At 41.1% G+C, this 26,981-nt stretch overlaps 1 protein-coding gene across 10 annotated transcripts in view; it reads right to left on the bottom strand.

Moving 5' to 3' along the window:
* Positions 1-26,981, bottom strand: part of QKI (QKI, KH domain containing RNA binding) — a 323,675-nt gene that overhangs the window by 175,889 nt on the left and 120,805 nt on the right. For all 10 annotated transcript variants that reach the window (XM_065401352.1, XM_065401353.1, XM_065401354.1 and 7 more), the window contains exon 3: positions 334-450. In XM_065401352.1, the coding sequence (XP_065257424.1) occupies positions 334-450 (117 nt within the window). The remainder of the gene's footprint in view (positions 1-333; positions 451-26,981) is intronic.

Here is a 26,981-nt window from a genome sequence, read left to right as displayed (position 1 = left end):
TCACAGAAAGACCCAACTTTTTAAAATTCAACAGGTAATCCAAACCAGTAGAGAGGGAAGAGAGAAATGGGGAGAACTGCTGCTGGATAGACCAATGGTGAAATCTCTTACTTTTGCAGGTGTTTCTCCAGATGAAGTGGAGTACTCATAGGGACTCTACTCAAAGAACATTAAATATATTGTAACAATTTATTGCAAAAAAAAAAAAAAAAATGTTAAGTAGGAGAAATAGTTTTTAAGGCCTTCACAGTTATTGTGCATTAGGAAAATGTATGCCTTATGTACTGTACGTAAAATCCATATGTTGAAAACTGCTGCTTTAAAAAAACCTACCTTCTTTTTGTCCCTCATTGAGCCCTTTCCTCGGACCATTATCTTGCATCCTGTTTCTGCCTCAAGCTGTTTAGCTGTTAGTCCTCTGGGACCAAGGATTCTTCCCACAAAATTGAACTGGAATAAAGAAAAAAAATCTTTACTTTTTAAATACAGCGATCACAAAATTATTCAAAAATCTATCGAGATGTATTAACAGCTCTCACATGTCATCATATGTTGCATAAGAGCCTACGTTAAATCCTTGATGTAACTAAAGACAAGAAGGCTAACGTTTGTGGACTAAGTAGATCAGATGTTTGTGTGATCTTCAGGCTAGAAAGTAATTTCACTATTTTCTTACATCCAAAGTCATCTCTCAATTTACCAAATTAAAATCTACAGAAATCCCTTCCTGAAACACCCCCTTCCAAAATTTTCTTACACATTTACTGAATACAAAAACATCTGAGAGAGTAAAAACAGAAATAATTTAAGCAACATAAAATGCTGAAAATATATACAGTTGAAAAAAATGAGTAAACTTCAGTTTTTAAATAGAGAAAAGTTTCAGCAGAATGCTGGGCTTATCCTCTTTTGCATGACCAGGGTCTAAGAAACAGAGATTTTTATTCTATTGGTCCAATACTAGCTTTAAACAGAAAATGGCCAACAGAATTTTTGGTGTGCTGCAAGTTTTAGTCATAAAGGAGGAAGATTTTACACATCAGTTTTTACTCAGTTTAGTGTTTGTGTTAAGTGTTCACTAAAAAACTGTGCCATCAACACGGGATGATATTCTTTATATTACTGTTTATTAGATTAATTGTACTCAGCACTGATATATCCACACACTGGTTTCTTAAAATTAGTTCCACTCTTAACACTGAAATTCCAATTAACTACATATTCAATACATCGTTGAATTTATATCCATATAATATATATGAACAAGGCTGGGAATATGTATGAAAACCTATTTAAAATAGTGTTTATTTCCCAGACCAAAAATAAAGTAAGAGGGAGTTAGGTTGAGAATACAAAGCAGTATTTTAGGGTAATAAACATTACAGGAATGCTGAAATTATCTCTAAAACTAGCTATAAAACAAAGGAAATTCAGAGTACAGTATATACTCGTTCATATGCCAAATATTTTTGGTAAAGAAGTGACGCATCGAAGAGCGGGGTTCAGCTTATAAATGGGTCTACACCAAAATTTGTTAAACTCTATGGAATCATTGAATTGAATATCTAATACATTATCGTTTTGTTTACCTGGAGTGTCTTGCAGGCATGGAGCCCCTCAGCTCCCTGTGGCCGCGGTTTGCCGTTCCCAGCCAATGGGAGCGCCACTTCCCACAGCTCTCATTGGTTGGGAACGGTGAACCGCGGCCACAGGGAGCTGAAGGGCTCCATGCCTGCAGACACTCCAGGTAAACAAAGTGTCCCGACCCGCCAGCGGCTTACCCTGACGGCCAGGAGCCAAAGTTTACCAGCCCCTGAAATATAGGGTCGGCTTATGAAAGGATCATACAGTTTTTGCTATTTTTACCTAACCATCTTGGGTATATACGGTAAATGTTAAATTTAAAACCAATTTAAACATCAAGATAAAGAAATGCGTAGTGTGGGAACCCAAACAATCTAAATCAGCCCTGCCACTGGCTCTCCCTAGAATGGATAGACTATTTACCTACCTAACAGGAATGTTGTGATGCTTAATTAATATTAAGCAAGTGCTTTCAGATCATCTGATTAACAAGATTCTGTAAGTGCAAAGTAGCATGCATTAAAATATTTCTAATAAGGGGAAATAACACTGAGTTGATAGACTACCTACAGGTGTAAGTGAACATTATATTAATTTCACAGCATGTGGGAGGCACAAACATTAATTCATTTTTTGTTTTATTTTCCACTGGTTAAGACACTGACCATAATTACTCTATTTAATACAAAAACAAACAATGTCTTGCCTAAATGTCAAGCTGTTTTAGAGTGATTTTACTATGGGGAAAATGTTACCACATACTGTTTTGTATACTGTTGAATACAGCAGATTTCTAATAATACACATTATCAGGAATTCATTTAGTTTTTACAACTTGTAAGCTTTACAAAAATTTTATTTAATCTTAAAATAATTTTTGATCTGGTACTGATGCTTTTGATCATTTTTCCCCTTCTATAAAGCATGTGAAAGGAGTTCAGATAGATCTGATTATTAAACTAATATACAGTAAAACCTGTTCCTTTAACATGTTCAATCTTTTGCTAGGTATTAGTTTCTTTTTAATTTCACGGCAATACTTTTTTCTTCATTGTATCCTGGGCATTTGGGAACACATTAAAGGATATTTTTAACACATAGGAAGAGAAGCTACCAGCTGGCCCAATCTGAAGTATAAACCTGAACTACATGTCCTAATTTTGTACATTATTCTGACAGCCCTTCAATGTCACTGGTAAGTGATAATTTTACTTGTAAATCATTCAGGTATGTTAAATAAGTGGAAAACTACCATTCAGCAGTGAAATCCCTCTCTGTGTTCCATGCAGAGGAACAGCAATGAGAACAGAATAGGAATAGAAAAATGGAAATACAAGCAATGAAACTCTTATGTGCTACAAAGAGGTTTAACAGATGTTCAACTATCACAAGGTACAAATCACAGCTACTTTTAACAAATACCAAGACACAGAAATGCATTAAAGTTTACACAGATCTGATGAATATTGCTGAAGTCTAGTTTTTAACATCTTCTAATTTAAAAAGATCTTAGCTGTGCACTTGTTCTGCAGTCACCTGCAAATCCACACACAAAGATATTTAAATCCATAAACAGCATGCTGAAAGTTATTTATCATTGATCAGGACACACAGGTGAATGAAGACAGTCAGGGATGGATTCAAACACCAAGCTTCTACTTTCTTAACTCCACACTGGGCAGGGGCTCTATATGCCCACTCCACCTCTCTCTTACCCTATCACATAACAGCCATTTAACGGAGTCCAGTGTGGGGTTACAGGGCTCCCACCAGAAACTCAGGATAGACACTCCTTAGTCTGCCCCTACAACTCAGCACACTTCTAAATCCTGTCATGCTCTTCCCACAAAGGGGGATCGGAGTCTGCAAAGACTTCAGGTCTGCCCTTTTCTCCCAGAGGTACAAAATCTACTAATAAAATCTTAAGTCTCTTATCCTCTAGGAGTTGACCCTTTTATCTTTTACCCACACTGGACACTGGCTGCAAACTGCGACAAACTAAACATTCCTATAAACTCCTAATATTAAATGACCAAATCCTATTCTTTTTAATCCAACCATGCCTCCATGACAACTTCAAGGAAGACCAAGAAACACCGGTCAATTGCCAATTTGGCAAAACAGGAAAAATTCCTTCCAGCTAAAAGGGACAAGAATTCCCCCAAATCCTAAGAATAAGTTCAAATTAATGGGGCCACTCAGCTCCCAGCTCTTTCCCCACTGCCAAGCTGGCCAATGGGAAGCAGAGAGCCCAAGGAGGAGGGCCCCAGATCTGAATTCTTAGATATGGATTCTCCTTCCCTTCTAGGACATCTCTCTCACTGCCAAGGCAATCCATTTCTCAACACTCTACTGTCTTCCTCAGTTCCTGCACTGAGGGGAAGTCTCTCCCAGCCATTCCAGCCCCTTAATGCCACTCCAGCCCATCTACACAGCATAAAGGAGCTCGAATGGGAGGAGAGTTTCTCCCCTTACAGACAAAATATGGACTACATTAAAGGACTGAAGCAGCATTTACAGACTTTGGAAAGTTGTGAATGACGTACCCAGAAGGCAGCATGATCTAGTGGGACCAAAGGAAAGCACACAGAGCTTAGAAATTCTGCATACCAGTTGAGGCAATGCTCAGAGGAGACAATGGGAACTTCAGCATTGCCAACTCTAGTAATTTTAATTGTGAATCTCAGGGTTGTTTTCTTATAGACCCAGCTCCTGGAAACAAGAGATCAGGTAAGAATCATAGAATCATAAGACCGGAAGGAACCTGAGGTCTTCTAGTCCAGTCCCCTGCACTCAAGGCAGGGTTAAGTAATATCTAGACCAGTGGTTTTCAAACTTTCCTGGCAACCCAGTTGAAGAAAATTGTTGATACCCACGACCCAAAGCAGCTGGGGATGAGGGGTTCAGGGTGTGTGAGGGGGCTCTGGGCTGGGGTGCAGGATGACGGTCAGGGCTCTGGGGTTTGGGGTGCAGGGGGGTTGCAGGTTGTAAGGGGCTCAGGGGCAGCGCACAGAGCCCCGTGGCACCCCTGCCTAGGAGCCAGACCTGCTGCTAGCTGCTTCCAGGGCACAGCGTAGTGTCAGAACAGATAGGGATGACGAGTTTTTACTGGCCAGCTGCCAGGGTTCCTGGGTGCTGAGCAAGGCGACCCAGTGCCTTGCATTCTGTGACCCAGTACTGGGTCGCGACCCAAAGTTAGAAAACCACTGATCTAGACCATCCCTGCTCTTAAAAATCTCCAATGACAGAGACTCCACAAAATCCCATGGCAATTTATTCCAGTGCTAAAATACCCTGACAGTTAGGAAGTTTTTCCTAATGTCCAACCTAAACCACCCCGCTGCAATTTAAGCCCATTGCTTCGTGTCCTGTCCTCATAAGTTAAGGAGAACTATTTTTCTCCCTTCTCTTTGCAACAACCTTTTATGTACTTGAAAACTTATGTCCTCCCTCAGTCTTCTCTTCTCCAGACTAAACTAACCCAGTTTTTTCAATCTTCTCTCATAGGTCATGTTTTCTAGACCTTTAACCATTTCTGCTGCTCTTCTCTGGACTTTCTCCAATTTGTCCACATCTTTCCTGAAATGTGACGCCCTGAACTGGACACAATACTGCAGCTGAGGCCTAATCAACGCAGAATAGAATGGAAGAATTACTTCTTGTATCTTATTTACAACACTCCTGCTAATACCGCCAGAATTATGTTTGCGTTTTTTGCAACAGTGTCACACTGTTCACTCATAGTTAGCTTGTGATCGATTATGACCCCCAGATCCCTTTCTGCAGTACTCCTTCCTAGGCAGTCATTTCCCATTTTGTATGTGTGCAACTGACTGTTCCTTCCTAAGTGGAGTACTTGCCATTTATCCTTATTGAATTTCATCCTATTTACTTCAGACCATTTCTCCAGTTTGTCCAGATCATTTTGAATTTTAATCCTATCCACCAAAGCACTTGCAACTAGACTGACCAGACAGCAAGTGTGAAAAATCAGGATGGGGGGGGGGGGAAGAGGAGAAATAGGAGCCTATATAAGAAAAAGACCCAAAAATCAGGACTGTCCCTATAAGATCAGGACATCTGGTTACCCTACTTGCAACCCCTCCCAGCTTGAGATCATCCGCAAACTTTAGAATTGTATTCTCTATGCCATTATCTAAATCATTGATGAAAATATTCAACAGACCCAGTCGAGAACTGATCCCTGCAGGATCCCACTTGATATGACCTTCCAGCTTGACTGTGAATCACTGATGACTACACTGGGAACGGTTTTCTAACCAGTTGTGCATCCACCTTATAGTAGTTTCAGCTAGGCTGTATATCTCTAGTTTGTTAATGAAAGGTCATGTGAGAAAGCATCAAAGCCTTACTAAAGTGGAGATATATCATATCTCCTGTTTTCCCCCTCCCATCCACAAAGCTTGTTTTCCTGTCAGAGAAGGATATTAGGTTGGTTTGACATGATTTGTTCTTGACAAATCCATGCTGACTGTTACTTATCACCTTATCTTCTAGGTGTCTGGAAATTGATTGCTTAATTATTTGCTCCATTATCTTTCCAGGTACTGAAGTTAAGATGACTGGTCTGTAATTCCCCGGGGTTGTCCTTATTCCACTTTTTACAGTATTCTAGGATGTATTTCATCAGGCCCTGATGACTTTAAGACATCTAACTTGTCTTGTTAATTTTTAACTTGTTCTTTTCCTATTTTAGTCTCCGATCCTACCTTATTTTCACTGGCATTCATTAAGTAAGATGTATACAATTGCTACAAAATTTTTGGTGAAAACCAACAAAAAAAATCACTTCGCACTTCTGCCATTTCCACATTTTCTGTTATAGTTTTCCCCGCCTCACTGAGTAACGGGCTTACCCTGTCCTTGGTCTTCCACTTGCTTTTAATGTATTTATAGAATGTTTTCTTGTTACCCTTTATGTCTCTAGCTAATTTATTCTAATTCTGTCCCTACGTACTAAGGTTATTTGTTTATATTCATCCTTTGTAATCTGACCTAGTTTCCACTCAATCTCAGTTTTCAGATTTAAAAAAAAGAAGTTTCTAGCCCTTGTGTGGCCTGACTCATGATTTTTAACATTTGGGGTGGCAAATCTGGAACTTCTCCGTCCTGCCTCACTTTTCAGTTCAGTTGTCTACCATAGAGCATAGGAAGCAGCCATCTTCCCTCATCAGCCAGATGATAGCCAACTTCACCAAGAGTGACCTTACTTCTAGAGCCCTGGAATCTGATGGCACTCAACTACATGTGCCAGGTGCGGGTAGGGTCAGGTCAGAAGGGAAAATAACTGGACACTCTTGAGCTTAGGTGGGTTCTCCTTCTCCTGCCCACAGGTTGGCAGAGGAGCAGCTGCATGCCCTGCTCCTGCTGGCCATCTCCACTTTACTGTGCTGAGCTGAGGAATCACAGCAGCGCCAGCCCCTCACTCCGCAACATCCAGGTCTGGTGGCACCAGGGCACTTCACTGCTGAGTCAACCCCGCAAGCAGGAGGCAGCAACACTGACCCAGGCTTTAAAATTAAGCCCAGGCAGACCTCTACTTACATCCATATGAGAAGGCTTTATGGAAATGGCAGCCACCTTAACAGAGAGCCTATGGTTTCAGACTCTTTAACTGATGGACTAGAGCAGCCATTATGAAGACAAAATTTAGAAACACTTTGCTTAATTACAAAACAGTTTCTTCAAATGTACCCTATTACGTTTATATTTTAGCTTTGCAGAGATGGTAACTGTCTGTTAGCTAGGAAGATCTTGAAAAAGGCAAAAATTTACAATACAAATTTCTTAAAATTAACTCAAGATGGGTTTTTCAATTCAAACAGATTTCCATGGAAGTCCTCAAAAAAATCAATTTTCACTCACAGATGCATATCAGCTTCCCTTAAGAGAACAAGTGAGGCAAAACTCATTCCGTCCCAGATGTATAGTGGAATTTGGCAAAAGATTGTTTCGAACAGTTAAGAATTGGACTGTCCAGATGACAGTTTATGAAGAAAATATTGACAAATGAATGGCACCATCACAGTCAAAATAGTAAACAGATTTCTGAAGATAATTTTAGATGATCTACAGAAGTCTATTGGTATTGCATTGGATAAACTGCAAGCAGATAGCTGTATTACTACTAATGCTGTTTAAATCTGAAAGGAATTTAAGGGCACATATTGAAAGATAAAGTTAAATCAGACAGTAATAAAAATGAATGCAGCTGGCACTTACTCTTCCTTTTTCTTGCTCACATTCTCCACCTGTTATAGTAGATGTGTAAGTACAAATGAGGTGGATGCCACTCTGACAAGGACATCTGTTAATAAGTACCAGAATCATGCCCTGCCTAACAATATTTGAGAGCTGAATGAGAACTATTAAAATACATGTTAACTGCTAAGCCATCAGTAAAGTCGAGATATTGAATTGGTTTAAATTGTTGACCAGGCAGATAAATGTTCATAGAAGTGATGAGCCAGCCTTTTTGTGTAGTAGCCTCTACTATAGGAGTAAAAAGAACATTTTCTAAGTTTAGAATCATTCATTCTAATTTGATAAAGTGACTGGTTGTAGAGAAAGCAGGAAAAATAGTTCTCTTTCGCCAACCATAAACAAGCATTAGGCAGCAGGGGAAGGTACTGAATTCAAGAAAATAGTTCAGTGCCATTTTTGTCTTGTATATTCAGTTTACTAAAGCTTATTTCACAGGTACCTACCATTCCTTCATTTTTTTTTAAATCTTTAATTTTAACGAAGGGTTTTTTTTGTTTTGTTATTTCAGCTAAAGAAAAGATTGTTCCTGGGGGCGGGGGAGAAAAAAAGAGTGCGAGCCAGGCAGCATCCCAGCTTGATCGGGGTGAGAGTTAGTAATAATGTCTCATGAAATTGTAATTCCTCATGAAATAAAGGGCATTTACCATTCAGAAAAAAAATCTGTAAGACAATGCAAATGAGTGGATGATGTTAATATAAAAACCCAATTAAAGGAATGTTTTTAAAAAAATACTAACATACAGATTAGTTTATTTAAATTGCGACAATGCAGTTTATATATATAACAATATAACGAGTCAACATCTAGTAAAACAAACGTGTATTCAATATATTAATATTACACAGACAAAAATATTGCAGCATCAAGAGTATTCAAAGGAAAGAGGCAAGACCACATTGTCAAATATTCAATCATTCACTGTCAGCACATTTTAATACAGAGCCTTCACCACAATGCATGGATCTGAGCTGGCAACAAGCAGCCCACCTATCAGAAGAAGACTGTTTCAACTCCCATGTCCCCCAGACTCTCTCTCAAACCACACCTACATGCAAGCTAGGTAGTGATGGAGTTGAAACTCAGTGCGGTACGCAGAGAACTCTAACTTCACCCTTATGGTCACAAGGTGTTAACAGTGCACACAAATGTGGAAAATGTATCAGTGGAATATAAGGACTGACCACCCCATAAAAGGGACTTACATCAAGAATGAAACTTAGGGAGAATAAAATTTGGCTGCTTTGATTGAGGTATAGTAACTGATTTACTGTGTAAAGAGACTAGATAAGGCAGAGTTTCCCTTGTTAAGCAAAAAGAACAGGAGTACTTGTGGCACCTTAGAGACTAACAAATTTATTAGAGCATAAGCTTTCGTGGGCTACATCCCACTTCTTCGGATGCATATAGAATGGAACATATATTGAGGATATATATATATATATATATATACACAGAGAGCATGAACAGGTGGGAGTTGTCTTACCAACTCTGAGAGGCCAATTAAGTAAGAGAAAAAAAACTTTTGACGTGATAATCAAGATAGCCCAGTACAGACAGTTTGATAAGAAGTGTGAGAATACTTACAAGGGGAGATAGATTCAATGTTTGTAATGGCTCTGCCATTCCCAGTCCTTATTCAATCCTAAATTGATTGTATCTAGTTTGCATATCAATTCCAGCTCAGCAGTCTCTCGTTGGAGTCTGTTTTTGAAGTTTTTCTGTTGTAAAATAGCCACCCGCAGGTAACACTTTCTTTCCCTTTTATGCTACCTGATGTATAACCATCTAAGACTATACATGTTCAGATAATACGGTAGACCAATACTTCTATTAAGCTGACTGCTTCCAAACATTTTTAGTAGCTTTTAAAATCTTAAACACTACTTAAAAATAGCTCACAAAGCAGCCTACCCTAAAAGCCAAGTACAGTACAACAATCAGAGTATAAGAGACAACTTTCTACTACATACTGCAATATTCTGTCCTGACAATTGCACATGACCAGCCCCATTTGCCAATCTACTACCAAGGTCACGCTGAAAACTTCTGCTGACAAACAACTGCTTCCCACAAGAAAAGAAAAAAAACTGACTTCTAATTTCTATTTCCTTCAGGGTAATTTCCTTCATAGGCTATCCCTGGCCTTAAAACCAATGGATACAGAGTTCAAAATTAAATAAAAACAAACAGGAAAGAAGCAGACCCCCAGTTTTAGACAAATTCTGACAATGCCATTTATTCTTTTGTGCATTTGGTCCATCAGTGAGTTGTGTGCCTGTTTGTTCCCTGTATACAGGCTGCATAGCTAGGCCATGGGCCCTTGAGTAAGCAGCTAAAGCAGGTCTGTTTGTGCCTTGGTAAAAACCATGAGGCTCTGACCCTGGGAGTTTTGATCAGCCTCGTTGTTTGAAGTCTGAGTGGTTAATTGCTCTCTGGTGGTGAGTGGTGAATTGAGCCAAGCTAAGCAGGAAGACTTGGTATAAATAGTTGTTGGGTGCTATCTCCCTATCTCAGGTTCCACCAGCTACCTTCCTAGATATATCCTGTTAGTGCAGCCTACAATGGTCACTTGCTAGGCAAACCTGAGAGCTCAGAGCTGTGAGCAGAAGCAACTAAACGAAGAGTTTTTGAGGAAATGTGAGAGTCTTTCCTTCCAGCTTCAGCTGTGTGTGTGATTACACAATGGCCAGCAATGGAATAGTGGTGGTAAACTGCAACAGATATGCCCCATTATTGTTCCTGCCTGAAGCCAGAAGGGACTTCATGCACAGGAAGTACAAGTTGGTGGCTGTGCTACAGAAAAGATTCTTGGACTGAAGGGGCAAGCAGAGACACTACTGAGAATCAGAGAAGCGGAGGAGTTTGCACGCAGCCAGGTTCAGGAAACGTCAGTACCCCAGCTTCAAGGAAGAAAGGAATTGGGCACCAAGGAGCTGGAGAGAGAAGTAGTTAGAGGAGGCATAGCACTTCATAACCAAATAAGGCATAAATTTTTAGAAGTGAGAGTAATTAACCACTGGAACAAGTTTTCCAAGGTCATAATGGATTTTCCATCACTGACAATTTTTAAATCAAGATTAATTCCTAGAGCATATCTTGTAGGAAAAAATCTATTTTTGTGAAAGTTTCATGGCCTGTGTTATACAGGAGGTCAGAAAGGCTTGAAAGGCTGGTGGTATTAGAGAACTGACACTCAGCCATGTGTGGCCAATCCCATCTGGAGAACATGTGCGAAACCAGCTGATCCTTTAGGGACCACTCTGCCATCTGGGAAGGGTGCCTGCTGAGACAGCCTGTAATCACGTTGCTCTCTCTCATCAAGTGCTGAGCCACCGGACAGACGTTGTGAAAGATGCACCAATCCCATAACCTTATTGCTTTTGCACAAAGAGAAGTGGAATGAGCACCTTCCTACTTGTTGATATAGTACACTGCAGAAGTATTGTCTGCTACCACTTGTAAAACCCTCCCCTGCACGAGGGAGGAACGATCGGAGGGCCAGACTCCAACACACGGACGTACAGACTCCTCTCCTGAGAGCAATGCCCTCGAACTGCCAGATGATTCAGATGCACCCTCCTCAACATATTATTTATACGGGGGGTGGGGGGAAGGAGGGAGAGGAGTGGAGTGATGCCCAGATCTTGCCTGCCACTGGCCACAGCCACCACAGGCTGAAACTTATGAAAGTCTGAAAAACCCTTTGATGGTATCTGGTACAACTTTTCAGCTTTCTTAGCAATAGGCTGACAAGAGGCAGGGGTGGACCATACTGCTCTTGCCAGTTGGATCAAGGCACCAAGAATTGGTAGGAAAAAATGGTTACCTACTTTTCTGTAACTGTTGTTCCTCAAGGGTGTGTTGCACACGGCCATTCCACTGTAGGTGGGCGCACACATCATATACAGTCGTTAAAGATTTTTCCCTTAACAGTACCAGTCAGGGCAGCATGATCACCTCTTGGTGATTCATGCCACTGCACAGTGGTATAAAGCACTATGCTGCCCCCAACTCCCCTCAGTTCCTTCCTACCGGAAAGACTTTGATAGAGAGGTGAAGGGGGAAGGTGGAATGGACAAAATCTAGAAGAAGAATAATTATGGAAAAGTAGGTACCATTTTTTCTTCAAGTGATTGCACATGTCCATTCCACAGCAGGTAACTCAAGCAGTTCCAACTGGAAGTAGGCTTGGAGTCTACTTGAACAGGGATTGTAGGACCACCCGTCCAAAGATGGCATTATCTCTAGATTGATTAGAGATGGGATCAACTTTCAAAAGGACTCTACTCCTCTCCCTGATTTGGTTGACCGGTACCTCTTCATTCCTGTAGTGGTATGATGTGGAGAGCTCAAAAGATTGGTGCTCAAGAGATTGTCCCATTACCAATGAAGTGAGTTGATGATCTCAGTTCACTAGTGAAGTTGAGTCCCCAGTACACAAATTGTCAATTTCAGCACATAGACTTAACAGACATTAGACTGAACTACTACACCACCCCAAGAGAAGATAACGCTTCTAAAAGTAGAACTATACTGGCAGCATCACATGGGGGGGGGGGGGGGACGACTCACACAGTCACTGTTCACATTAGTGTTTTGTGAGATGCCTTCAATCTGGCAACACAGACAACTAAATATTTTACAAAAATAAAAATATTTTAAATGTAAAGACAAATTGTGACTTACTCTCCCCACCACCACCCCGTTCATTCCTACTATGTCTTCCCTTTAGGTGTCAACCTACATAATCTAGTAATCACATAATCCAGTGTAGAACAGTTAGTTCAATAATGGAATTTTGATAAAACATGAAAATTTGTCAAGTTTCTCAACATGACAGATTCTTTTTGTTTCTAAATTAAATAATGATTAATCCTGAATTTCCAAATAACTTCACCTGTATACCCTCGGTAGCATTTCCAGGAGAAAAGTGCTGATCTGTTAAGATGACTAAAAAGCAGAGAGTACAGTATTACTTAGAGAAAACCAGGTTTAAATCCCAGTTCTAAATACCATGGTATCAAAAGCTAATCCAACTGTACAGGTAAGAACAATCTGAAGTGGTTCAGTTCTTTCAAGGAGGCTCAGCTCAATGACAACATGTAATTTATTCACTGGCATGGAGGGCTAATGTATGGAATCGCACAGAAATAGGTCCTATCTACTTTGTAGAGTTTTTACTTGAGGCCATTCAGAGAACTGCTACAGTCCTATTCAACTGCTGAATGCTTATATGGTCTCATGTGAGAGACTAATCTTTACGGCTGAATAACACTGCAGATTGGATGCAAGATGACTGATTAAAGCTGAACCAACACAAGACTTACTGTTGGTGGGGGATCCTGCTTGCCCAGGAACTGCTCTGTCTGATGGAAACTGTTATACACAAGTTGGTAAGGAACTCAATTTGTGAATCTTTTTCACCAAAACCCTGACCCAGAAACTAAGGTTTCCGTGGACAGTAATAGTTTTTTCTCTCTAAAAGATTTGAAAACTGCAGCCTTTCCCTCTTGGACATCAGTAATGCACGCAATCAGGACCTCAAGGCTGGACTGCTGTAATGAGCATTTGGACCAACATTAGAAAAACAGTCATTAACAACAGTTATTGCTCAAAGCCCTTCATCTATGAGAGTTTGCTCTATCATTTGTGCTGAGTGAATATCCTTTTCGCAAGTATACTCCAAAGTCTGATTCTAGCTTCAGAATCTACCTGAGGCAGAGCCTGTCAACCTACCTTCCTTTCCACAATCAGCAGGATTGGAACTTCCAACCATTTCACAGTGGGGGTTAACATTAGCGCTGTGTGAATAAGTGATCTTACAGTTCACTGGCCAAATGGGGGGGGAAGGAAATTGTTTCAGATCAACCTTAAACAAAACCATGTTGGTTATGTCAGTGAAACAAACACAAACAAAAAAATTTAGGTTGAAATGCTTTGTTCCATCCAAAATAAAACTTGCATTTTTTTTGCACTTTGTTTTATTAAAAATAAAGGAAATTTGGAAACGCCATTCAAAAAATAACTAGATAAATTCATGGAGGATATGTCCATCAATGGCCATTAGCCAGGATGGACAGGGATGCCTCTGTCTGCCAGAAGCTGGGAATGGGTGAGAGGGGATGGATCACTTGATGATTACCTGTTCTGTTCATTCCCTCTGGGGCACCTCGCATTGGCCACTGTCAGAAGACAGAATACTGCGCTAGATGGATCTTTGGTCTGACCCAGTATTGCTGTTCTTATGTTCTTAAAACCACTGGAGGAGGATAAGCCCCCCTTAAACTGTATAGCACTATGGCTCGAGCATTCATATGGGACATTGGAGACCCAGATTCTACTCTCACACTACCCGAATTCAAAGCAGAGATTTGAACGTGGGTTTCCCACACCGCCCTAACCACTGAGTTACAGGGTATTCTGGGGTGGATCTCAATCTCTCCTGTTGAAGTTGTTCCACTGAACACAAATTATTAAATTTTCATTGGAGCAGGGACTAGAACCCAAATGCCTCCCTTCCCAAGTTAGTACATTAACCACCAGGCTAGAGTGTCATTTCCACTCTCTCTCCCCAGCACAATGAAGTATTTAAAAAGGAAAAGATGAGAAACCCCACCCCAGACTAGTGAGTAGTCTGGTGATTAGGGCACTTTTCTGGAAGGTGGGATATCCAAGTTCAAATCTTTGCTCTGAAACAGGCAGAGTGGGGACTTGAGCCTGCATCTCTCCCACATCCTAGATGAGTGTTCTAACCACGAGGCTATGGAATATAAGAGGGGGATATCACCACCACAAGATTTGAGAATGGCACCTACATTCCCTTGTGAATCTACTGCCCCTCCCACCCATGGGGGGGGGGGGGGAGAGAGACTTTGATAAACTCGTATCAGATTCGCAAATAGTCTTGGTTGACCTGAAACTGAATTTTTCAGCAAATAAACAATTAGTCAAAACAAAAACTGCCCTGCTCTTGTTAACATAAACCTCTCCAGAAGGATACAAATTATTGCAGTGCCACTCAACAGTAAAATGTACTCTTCCAGTGTCTTTGTTTCTGTTCTTCACTGGAGCTTTAGCTCGCTTAGGTCTAGTATGAAAACAGAAACAACTACACACCAGATATGTAATAGCTGCAATTTCAGTTTGAGGAACTCAATTTAAGCTCCGAATTTCATGCTTTTAGAGGGAAAATCACATTTGGTTTATTTTCAAGTTGCTTTTAAACCCCTCAGCCTTGCAGGACAAGCATAATTAATAAATCTCCGGGGAACGAGTTAAATCTCAATTTTGTTTGTGTTGCTTGGTCAAAAAGTTGTTAGTTTTGAGTTACACTTTTATATCCAACAATATTTACAAGTTTACTTTTTCTCTGGATAGTTTAACTTTCCATTGTATATCCAAAGGGCATTTGTTAAGCCCTCTCTACAAAATATGGTGGCACTGGATGTCTCTGTTATGCCTTAGAGAGGAATTGTGATTGTTCAAAAAAGTGCTTAAATCAGTATAGATCAGAATCAATCTAGCTGTGAGAAACATGGTTATACCTTTCAATTGCTAGTTATTCACATGAAACCATGCCTCATTTACACAGCACAAACTTCTGACAGACCTAAAATCAGGACCGACCACAAAACAGACAAAGTCAGATTTATATCCTGCCTTTATATTTCAGAGAATCTGCCACGGAAGCAGCTGTGATAATCAGGATTCCACTGAAGAATTGAGAAAAGCACACAGGTCACTTGAAAGAAAAAAAAAATCCTTTTCTTATTTACAGATCAAAAATGTCTCCCAAGAGATATTACTGGTTTCACTCAGGAATATCTCAGAGGCTTCTGCAATGCAGAAATTGGCTTTATTACATAGTTCTGCTGCAGATTTATAGTTCAAAGCCAATAGTAAACAGAGCTAGGATTTCAAAAACACTTACAAAAAGTGCTGTAAATGTAAGAATTTCAGTTTCCAACATAATCTGGATTACACAAAACGTAACACTGGTTACAAATTCAAAACTACATGATAAAAAATTAGGTTAAAACTTGTCAAGGTAGCTTGTATGCTACAACAATTTATAATTCTGGGGGGATTTAAATTTACTTTATCAATATCTGAGCCAGATGCAATTAAATGTTACATGCCACATTAGAATAAATATATTTTGAATTGCTTGCTAAGGTTAATCAAAATAAAAATGTCAGATTTTCATCAAAACAGTACAATGTCAAAATATAGCAACATTATTTTAAGAGATTTCTCCTCTACTTTATATATAACAAGGTATTCCACTCAAAGATGCTAAAGAATTCAGCAAGATTATTTTACTGCTAAAGAAAACCTCTCACAATTACCAAATTATTTACATTCCTTTTTGCTTTGGTAGAAAGGTCAATGGCAGTCAATTCAAAAGGCTCTGAATGATTGTCTGATCACTGCATCTCTAATCTAGACTAACCAGATTATCCCTGTGATCTTGATAAAATACAGATTCTACTCAGCAGCAGGTGTTCCCATACTTAAAAAGAACCTTTTTAAAAGCAAATAATAAAAATGAATAAATGCAGCTGGGATTTAGAATGAATTACTAAATCCTTTAAATCCACGTTATTCACCTCTAATAACCTATGTGCTGAATGGTTTGAGAGCTTGTTTAACTGACAAACCGCTTTAAAATCCCCATGTAAATGCAATGGATCAGATGCATAAAGCCAGACTAGTTTTCCAGGTCATTTTAATAATGACAATACACAACCTTTTACAAGACTTCTCTACAGTATGGTCTAGGAACAAAATAATGCATTTAAACATACAATTCATCCTATTACAGTTCTTCACATTCCTAATAGATTCTCTCAGCTATTTGAGATTAGCAACCAACTCTCTATCTGAAGATTACTGAAAAGTAGTTCCTGTATTTTATCCTTAGGTCTAAAAGGGTTTTTTTAAGTTATATTTTACCTAATATGTAGAATGTCTAAGTATGCTTAAAAATATGTATGCATGTAACAGAAGAATCTAAATATCAGCTACTTGTCAAAACCTGTAATGCATTACACCTAGGTAGGGTGCATAACTTACTGCTTCTTCAATAAAAATATAAGTTGGGTTTTTGCAAGTGTTAGTTACTAGACCATAACTAGCAGCATTTAGAATGGCATCTTAACTCTCTCACAAAAATCCAACACACCTATGTAAACCTCGAGATGAATATGTTACCATCCTGTGCACTGACATTTTTTTCAACCTCCTCCTCACCCCCATAACATCTTGCTGTGTTCATCTCCTCCCCTGATGGCCTACCTTGCATCAGTGCCTATAGGATAGGGTACTGAGGGGAAAAAGTTTAAAAAGTCAGCCTTTCCCCACCACATTTCTGTTGCTAGTTTGGTAAGGTTCCCCCCACAACCAGCCACTAGCCAAACTAATCTAAATATCAGTCCTACTCACAGGCTTCTAAAAACATCCCTTCCTTCTCACATTGTGGTTATTTTCAAAATATGATCAACCTAACAGGCAAACAAAAGCATTTATGCAAAGAAAAATACTCCATGCATATTCTTAGCTTAAGATAAAAACAAAATGACAAACTAAAAGGGTCACTATTAAATACTAACTTTGATAGGCTAGTGCCAATATTTATTTATGCTGACTGTTTTACTCTTCTCTGTTCTGAAATGATCATTATGTAGTATGGATATAAAAGATGTTTTTGGTACTAATGCAGTTGTTTGTAGAACTAGGGGTAGGAAACAGTATATTTTAATTAAAATGGAAAGGGGTTTTGTTTTTATAAAGATTAGCGACACTGTCACCATAGAACTAAACTGTAAGTTAAAGTGTCAATGGGAAAGGAAATAAGGAAAGTGAAATTTGCAGTGGCCATACTGTTTTCCACAAGAGTACTGTCAGCAAGAGTCAGATAAACTGACTTAAGTTTGAAGACTAATAAATTCAAAAACAAGTTTGAATTTATAAATTCAAAATAAACTACTGACTGTACAATCAAATGATAAACTGCATGCTTCTAATTTCAGTATTCAAAATCAAACAGTCCTGTAGACGGAGATAACTGTACTACAATATAAGAAGTTGCAAATACATACATCTCTACCCCGATATAACGCTGTCCTCGGGAGCCAAAAAATCTTACCGTGTTATAGGTGAAACCGTGTTATATTGAACTTGCTTTGATCCGCTGGAGTGCGCAGCCCCGCCCCCCCCCCCCGAGCGCTGCTTTACCGCGTTATATCCGAATTCGTGTTATATCGGGGTAGAGGTGTAGTTATTGAAGCTATAAAGGCAAGTTTACCAAGCTATTCAATGCCAAACATTTCATGTATAAAATGCAAACAGGATATAATTTTTACTCTCTTGCTTTTTATAATTGGAAGTTAAAGTACTGAAGCAATAGGCTTGTGTTTTAATATGGTAAATCATGAAAATTTAAGTTTTCATTATTATTGTTTGTTTCACTAAAATGGGCATAAATAACCATACTTGCGTCTACCTTAAAGAGCTTATAGTTGAGGCTTGATAGGAAGGTTATAAAGCTAGTTTAAAATAGACTAGAAAAGCAACATGAATGATGTCACCATGCTAGTGCATCAAAGAGGATGTGCAAATAACCATAAACAGAACAATCTCACTATATATAATAAACTATCAAATGCACAAAGTAAAAAGCTGAAAATGGATTTCTCTAATCTGTTTTATTCAAGGTTTAAAAAAATCCTATCATGTGTGAGTGAATTAGAGTGCTATTAGATCCTGCTGAAGCTAACCTTTCATTTTAAAATACAGGTTTTTAGTACTTACGATTGGGAAGATTATCTAATAGAATAGAATCAAAGGACTGGAAGGGACCTCGAGAGGTCATCTAGTCCAGTCCCCTGCACTCAAGGCAGGACTAAGTATTATCTAGACCACCCCGACAGGTGTGTCTAACCTGCTCTTAAAAATCCCCAATGATGGAGATTACACAACCTCCCTAGGCAATTTATTCCAGTGTTTAACCACCCTGACAATTAGGAATTTTTTCCTAGTGTCCAACCTAAACCACCCTTGCTGCAATTTAAGCCCATTGCTTCTTGTCCTATCCTCAGGGGTTAAGGAGAACAAATTTTCTCCCTCCTCCTTTTAACAACCTTTTATGTACTTGAAAACTTATGTCCCCTCAGTCTTCTCTTCCCCAGACTAAACAAACCCAATTTTTTCAATCTTCTCTCATAAGTCATGTTTTCGAGATCTTGAATAATTTTTGTTGCTCTTCTCTGGACTTTCTCCAATTTGTCCACATTTTTCCTGAAATGTGGTGCCCAGAACTGGATACAATATTCCAGTTGAGGCATAATCAATGCGGAGTAGAGTGGAAGAATTACTTCTCATGTCTTGCTTACAATACTCCTGCTATTACATCCCAGAATGATGTTTGCTTTTTTGGAACAGTGTTACACCGTTGACTCATATTTAGCTTGTGATCCATTATGACCTCCCCCCCCCCCGGATCCCTTTCTGGGGAAGTTCTTCCTAGATAGTCATTTCCCATTTTGTATGTATGCAACTGATTGTTCCTTCCTAAGTGGAGTATTTTACATTTGTCCTTATTGAATTACATCCTATTTACTTCAGACCATTTCTCCAGTTTGTTGAGATAATTTCGAATTTTAATCCTATCCTCCAAAGCACTTCCAACCCCTCCCAACTTAGTGTCGTCCGCAAACTTTATAAGTGTACTCTCTATGCCATTATCTAAATCACTGATGAAGATATTGAACAGAACTCGACCTAGAAGTGATCCCTGTGGGACCCCACTTGATACACACTTCCAGTTTGACTGTGAACCACCGATAACTAGAGCTGTTGATTAATCAGTCAACTCACATGATTAACTCAAAAAAATTTATTGTGATTAATCGCACTTTAGTAGCAATATTAAAAAATAGAATAGCAATTGAAATTTGCTATTGGATGTTTTTCTACATTCTCAAATACATTGATTTCAATTAGAACACGGAACACAAAGTGCACACTGCTCACCTTATATTATTTTCATTACAAACACTTGCACTGCAAAAATTATAAATAGTATCTTTCAATTCACCCCACACAAGCACTGCAGTGCAGCCCCTACCCTGAAAGTGCAACTCACAAATGTAGTTTTCTGTCACATAACTGCACTCAAAAACAAAACATTAAACTGTGTTACGATTTGGAAGGTTAATGGATACAATCACTACTTTCCTAAGTTTGCAGAAAGTCAGGGGGACAGCTTCTCCTGTTAAGGGGAGATCCATCTCTCACCAGGCTTAGGCAGGTGAGGCCCTATGCTGTTAGGAGTAGGGTGTCCTGTGAGATGCTACCTTCAGCCCCTGAAATATGGGATACTGCTTCCTGGAGGAGAACATGAGATCCCCAACCACCCCAACAGAGGCCTCAATAAAGGGAATCCCTGCTCCTCCAGCATTAGATAGTTTAGGGGTTCCTGTTCCACCAGCCCAGCAATGGGCTCTGTTGGGGTGGTTGGACCCTCACCCGCCCACCCACCCTCCCAGAGTCCATGGGGTTTAGGGTTGCCAGGAATCCAGTTTTCGACTGGAACTCCCAGTTGAAAAGGGACCCTGACGGCTCCAGTCAGCATTGCTGACTGGGCCGTTAAAGGTCCAAGTCGGCGGCACAGCAGAGCTAAGGCCCTGCCTGCCTTGGTTCTGCACAGCTCCCAGAAGCAGCAGCATGTCCCCACTCCGCTCCCAAGCATAGTGGCAGCCAGGGGGCTCCACGTGCTGCCCCTGTCCCAAGCGCCAGCTCCACAGCTTCCATTGTCCGGGAACTGCAGCCAATGGGCGCTGCAGGGGTGGCAACTGCAGACAGGAGCCACAGAGGGACCGCCTCCCACACTCTGAACACCCCCCCAGCTCTTCCTGCACCCCATCCCCCTCATCCCCGTCCCCACCCCAGAGCCTGCACCCTCACCCCCTCCCACACACCAACCCTCTGCCCCAGCCCACTGAAAATGAGCACGTGAGGGTGGGGGAGCGCGAGCAACTGAGGGAGGGGGAATGGAGTGAGTGGGGGCGGGGCCTTGGAGAAGGGGCGGGGCAGCAGTGGGGCCTAGGGACAGGACAGGGGGCAGCAAAGGTGTTCGGTTTTCTGCAATCAGAAAGTTGGCAACCCTAATAGAGGTGGCCAGGAGCCTCCTTCCTCACAGTCCTCTTCTTGGAGGGTGGTGGCAGTGAGAACCCTTATGCAAGAGCTCTCTGATAGCAGTGGAGTGCTCCTGGCCTGCCACTCAAGCCTTCGGGCTGGCAGGGGTTCGTCGTCCTCTTCTGCCTACTGGCTGGGCCAGGGTAACAATTCTGGGGGGAAATAAACCTCAGCCCCTTGTCAACCCAGCAGAAGGCTCTGTGGGGCATCAGCAAAAGCACCTTTTTCTGGAGGAAGATTGCTCAGAATTCCTGATTGTTGGGAAGAAAGGGCTTTTTGTTTAAATATTTCAAGGACTGTTTATAGATATACTTAATCCTGCCCCAGGACCGGAGCTTGGACTAGATGACCACCTCAGGTCGCTTTCAGTCCTATAATTCTACAATTCTATAGGAATCTGTTACCTGTAACAGTTGTAGGTAGGTTTTCAGAGAGAAATGTGATTATAACCTAATGGTGACCCTCCCCTTTAACAAGGTTTAACACAGTTTAACACAATCATAAATACTGGAACCTTCTAAGTCTCCAACTTTTCTTTAGAAATACATACAATAAAAATTACATTAAGATAGCATTCTCCATCACTAATTTTGCAACTACTGAATTTTTCCTTTACATTTTATTTTGTTATAACTAAATACACAGCTTTTTAAATGTAATCTTTTAAAAGGACAGTTACATTAAAGAATCTGGAAACAAGTTAAAAACTTCTTCAAATCCAAGCAGTTATAGTGTTTCTACAGATTTGTTTAAAGGTAACTATGGAATTTTAATGTTAAACAAATTGTTTGAATCCAGGTAAAATATAGTAAAACACCTAATGCAAGACATCTAATTCATTTCTAGAGAGCTGTTCTATAGATTGCAAATACTAAAGTACTCATTCCTACTCTCTTCCTCCAACTACTAACAGTTACAAAGTTTTAGACTCATTTCATAGAATGATCTAATCTGTAAATGAATGTCGTACATTTAATGCAGCTAATAAAAGCATTGTCTTTCAAAGTGTATTTTTGTCCTTCCAAAGTGTTTGACTTTTGCTGTCACTAAGCCGAGTGATAAGCCCACCAGCTGCTTTTTTTCTTCACAGTGCTACAATGCATTCTCTTCCTTTTTAAGGCTAGTGTACCCCAGCAACAAATAGCAGGGCTTAAGCCAGCTGCTAGAATGTCACAAACCTATATATTTAGCTATGAGCTCATTTATTGCCATCCCTCAGTGTCAGTTGCTTAATGTCCTTTTTGCTACAGTCTGCTGACATTCCTCACCAAGTTGACAACATTGTTGTCTGGGTCAGCAGCTAGGCAGGTACAAGAACACACAACAACAAAATAAAGAGCTTATCCTTTTCAAGAGACAGAAAGAAAAGCCAAAGTATTTGTGTTACATGCACTCAAAATGAAAACATTTTCATAGTCACAATATAGTTAGGCATTACAATTCCTAGCATTCTTCACTGTCCATCTTTATTTAAGACAACTGCAGTAACCTGTAACATCACAGAAAAATGAATTTTAAAAGCTGAATGACTACACATACGCACAGAAATTTATGGTTCTATTAGCAATGAAAAACAAAACCTCATATAAAGCTTTTGAAGGGTTTTTTTTTTAAGTATTATTTCTAGGTTGCCACTCTGTAACCACACAAAAATCTCCCCCACCCCTCCATGCGCACGCGCGTGCACACAATACAAAACTTAGGCGTTTAACTGCAGAGATATAAAAAGAGGTAATACTGACTTGATTTTAGAGGAGACAAAATAACTAGAAAATACATTCTATTACGAGTCTCTTTACAGTAGGGTGACCAGATAGCAACTGTGGAAAAAACGGGACGGGGGTGGGGTGTAATAGGCGCCTACATAAGAAAAAGTCCCCAAAAACGGGACTGTCCCTTTAAAAATGGGATATCTGGTCACCCTACTTTACAGGAGCTCTGCCATTTTAGGAAGTGACTCGAAAAAAAGCCGTTTAAGTCTCTCAGATTCATAGACGTTAAGGTCAGAAGGGACCATCATGACCATCTAGTCTGACCTTCTACACACTGCAGGCCACAGAACCTCACCCACTCCAAACCATGGTTTAAAGACTTCAAGTTACAGAGATTGCACCATTCACACTAGTTTAAACCTGCAAATGACCCATGCTGCAGAGGAAGGCAAAAAAACCCAGGGTCTCTGATAATCTGATCCAGGGGGAAATTCCTTTCCAATCACAAATATGGCAATCAGTTAGACCCTGAGCATGTAAGCAAGATCCACCAGCCAGACACCAGGGAAAGAATTCTCTGTAGTAATTCAGAACCCTCCCCATTCTAGTGTCCCATCACTGGCCACTGGAGATATCTGCTGCTAGCAGTCGCAAATCAGCTACATGGCATTGTAGGCAATTTCATCATACCATCCTCTCCTTAAACTTATCAAGCTCAGTCTTGAAGTCAGTTAGGTTTTTTTGCCCCCACTGCACCCCTTAGAAGGCTGTTCCAGAACTTCACTCCTTTGATAGCTAGAAACCTTCACCTAATTTCAAGCCTAAACTTGTTGATGGCCAGTTTATAGCCATTTTTTCGTGTGTCCACACAGGGCGCTTAACTTAAATAACTCCTCTTTTTCCTGGTATTTATCCATCTGATGTATTTATAGAGAGAAATCATATCACCCCTCACCCTTCTTTTGGCTAGGCTACACAAGTCAAACTCTTTGAGTCTCCTCTTATAAGGTAGGTTTTCCATTTCTCGGGTCATCCTAATAGCCCTTCTCTGCACCTGTTCCAGTATGAATTCATCTTTCTTAAACAAGGGAAACCAAAAATGCACACAGTATTCCAGATGAGGTCTCACCGGTGCCTTTTAGAACAGTACTAACACTTCCCCATCTCTACTGGAAATACCTCGCCTGATGCATTCTAGGACTGCACTAGCCTTTTTTCACAGCCGCATTACATTGGCAGCTCAGTCATCCTGTGATCAGCCAATACACCAGCTCTTTGGGCTGGTCTACACTAACCCCCCCACTTCGGACTAAGGTACGCAAATTCAGCTACGTTAATAACGTAGCTGAATTCGAAGTACCTTAGTCCGAAGTTACCGCGGTCCAGACGCGGCAGGAAGGCTCCCCCGTCGATGCTGCGTACTCCGCTCGCCGAGCTGGAGTACCAGCGCCGACGGCAAGCACTTCCGGGATCGATCCGGGATCGATTTATCGCGTCTTAACCAGATGCGATAAATCGAACTCAGAAAACCGATTGCTTACATCCGGACCCGGATGTAAGTGAAGATGTACCCTTTCTTTACTTCTGTCACTTCCAACTGATACATCCCCAGCTTGTAGCAAAAACATCTTGTTAGTCCCATAATGCATGATCTTGCACTTTGCACTATTAAATTTCATCCCATTTTTATCACTCCAGTTTACAAGGTCATCCGAATGATCTTGTTTGATATTCCAGTCCGCCTCTATATTGGCAATACCTCCCAACTTTATTTCATCTGCAAATTTTATTAGCACACTCCCACTTTTTGTGCCATGGTCAGTAATAAAAATGTTAAATAAGAGTGGTCCCAACACGGATTCCTGAGGAAGTCCACTAGTAACCTCACTCTAGCCCAGAGGTGAGCAAACTACAGCCCGCGGGCCACATTCAGCCCGCGGGACCGTTCTCCCCGGCCCCTGAGCTCCTGGCCCAGGAGGCTAGCCTCCGGTCCCTCCCCCGCTGTTCCCCCTCCCACCGGCGCAATGCTCTGGGCGGCGAGCTCCTGGGGCAGTGCAGCTACAGAGCCCAGCCTGACCCAGTGCTCTGTGCTGCGCGTCATGGTGCAGCCACACCACCAGCCACCGGTGCTCCAAGTAGCGCGGTAAGGGGGCAGGGAGTGGGGGAGAGGGGCTGGATAGAGGGCAGGGGAATTTGGGGGGTGGTCAGGGGCCAGGAGTGTGGATAGGGGCCAGGGCGGTCAGAGGGTGGGGAACAGGGGGGTTGAATGGAGGCAGGGGTTCCGGGGGCGGTCAAGAAGAGGTGGTTGGATAGGGTAGTGGTACTGGGGGGGGCCAGTAAGGAAGGAGGGGAGGGGTTGGTCAGAGAGAAGAGGTGGTTGGATGGGGCAGGGGTCCCGGGGGGGGGGTGAGAAGGGCAGTCAGGAAGGAGGGGAGGTTGGATGGGACGGCAGGGAGGAGTTAGGGGCGGGGGGGGTCTAGAGGCGGTCAGGGGACAGGGAACGGGGGTGGTGGATGGGGCAGGAGTCCCGAGGGGCCGTCAGGGGCGAGAAGCAGAGGGGGTCAGATGGGGGGGTGGGGTGGCCACGCCTACCCTCCATACAATTTCTGAAACCCGATGCGGCCCTCAGGCCAAAAAGTTTGCCCGCCCCTGCTCTAGCCTGACCGTTCACCTTTCTGTCTGACCTGTTGTAGTCTCCCCTTTAACCAGTTCGTTATTCACCTTTCAATTCTCATATTAATCCCCATCTTCTCCAATTTAACTAATAATTTCCCATGTGGAACTTATCAAATGCACTACTGAAATCTAGGTAAATTAGATCGAATACATTTCCTTTGTCTAAAAAAAAAATCAGTTCTCTCAAAGGAAACCAGGTTGGTCTGGCATAATCTACCTTTAGTAAAACCATGTTGTATTTTAACCTCTATGTCCTTAACTGCTTTCTCTCAAAATTTGTTCCAAGACATTGCATACAATTGAGGTCATACAGGCCTAGTTTCCCAGATTACGTCCCCCCCCCCCCCGTTAAAAATAGGAACTATATTAGCAATTCTCTAATCATAGGGTATAACCCTCGAGTTTGCCAGTTCCTTTAATATTCTTGGATGGAGATTATCTGGGGCCCCCAATTTAGTCCCATTCAGCTTGATTTACATAAAGTTTGATTTCCACCTCGGCTGTGGCAATTTCTATTTCCATATCCTCATTGCCATTAGCTACCCTGCCACTACCCCTAAACTCTTCATTGGCCTCATTAAAAACTGAGGCAAAGTATTTGTTTAGGTGTTAGGCCATGCACAGTTTATCTTTTATCTCCACCCCATTCTTAGCGTTTAGTGGTCCCCACTTTTTCTTTCCTTGTTTTCTTTTTATTTATAAGGCTATAGAACCTTTTACTATTGGTTTTAATTCTCCTTGCAAGGTCCCCTTTGCTTGGCTCTTGGCAGTTCTCACTTTATCCCTACACTTTTTGACCTCCAAGAGGTAGCTTTCCTTGCTGACCCATCCCCTCTTCCATTTCTTGTAGGCTGTCTTTCTTTTAATCACCTGCTTGAGATGCTTGCTCATCCAGCTTGGTCTGAAACTCTTCCCTATGATTTTTTCCCCCCTTGCTTGAGATGCAAGCTTCAGATAGTTTCTGCAACTTTGACTTAAATTTCAAGCCTCCTCCACATTCAGACAACTGAGTTCTTCAGTCCAGTCCATTTCCCTCACTACTTCCCTTATTTTTTTGAAGTTAGCCCTTTAGAAATCAATGACCCTAGTTGCAGATCTATTTTTATTTATTCTGCCATTTAGTTTAAGCAGAGGTAATAAGGAAACAGTAATTTAAAAATGTTAAACATCTAAATTTATGCTGTGTTTAAGTGCACAGGTATTTTTTAGAAAGTCATATGATTATATCAGGACAGCATTACATAGTGGGGCAGATCATGTACTGCATTAAGGCAAATGTTAACCTCTTCCTATCACAAAGTTGTTCTCTCCCCTAATGCAATCTCAGCCTACTGGATTGAGTCTCCCTGTGCAGGGGGATACTGGCTTGCACAGAGCTATCTTTTACTAGCTCCCATGCCACCCACTTTCTGTGTCCAGTGTACAGATAATGGCCAGGAAAGCCTCATACATCCTGCTAATTACCAGCTGCCCTAAGTGCTCCATCAGACCACTGGGAACCAGCTTAAATAAAAAATTCATCAGGC

Source organism: Emys orbicularis, chromosome 3 (assembly GCF_028017835.1).
Source record: "Emys orbicularis isolate rEmyOrb1 chromosome 3, rEmyOrb1.hap1, whole genome shotgun sequence".
NCBI classification, from domain to species: Eukaryota; Metazoa; Chordata; order Testudines; family Emydidae; genus Emys; species Emys orbicularis.
This window is presented reverse-complemented; position numbering and strand designations above follow the sequence as displayed.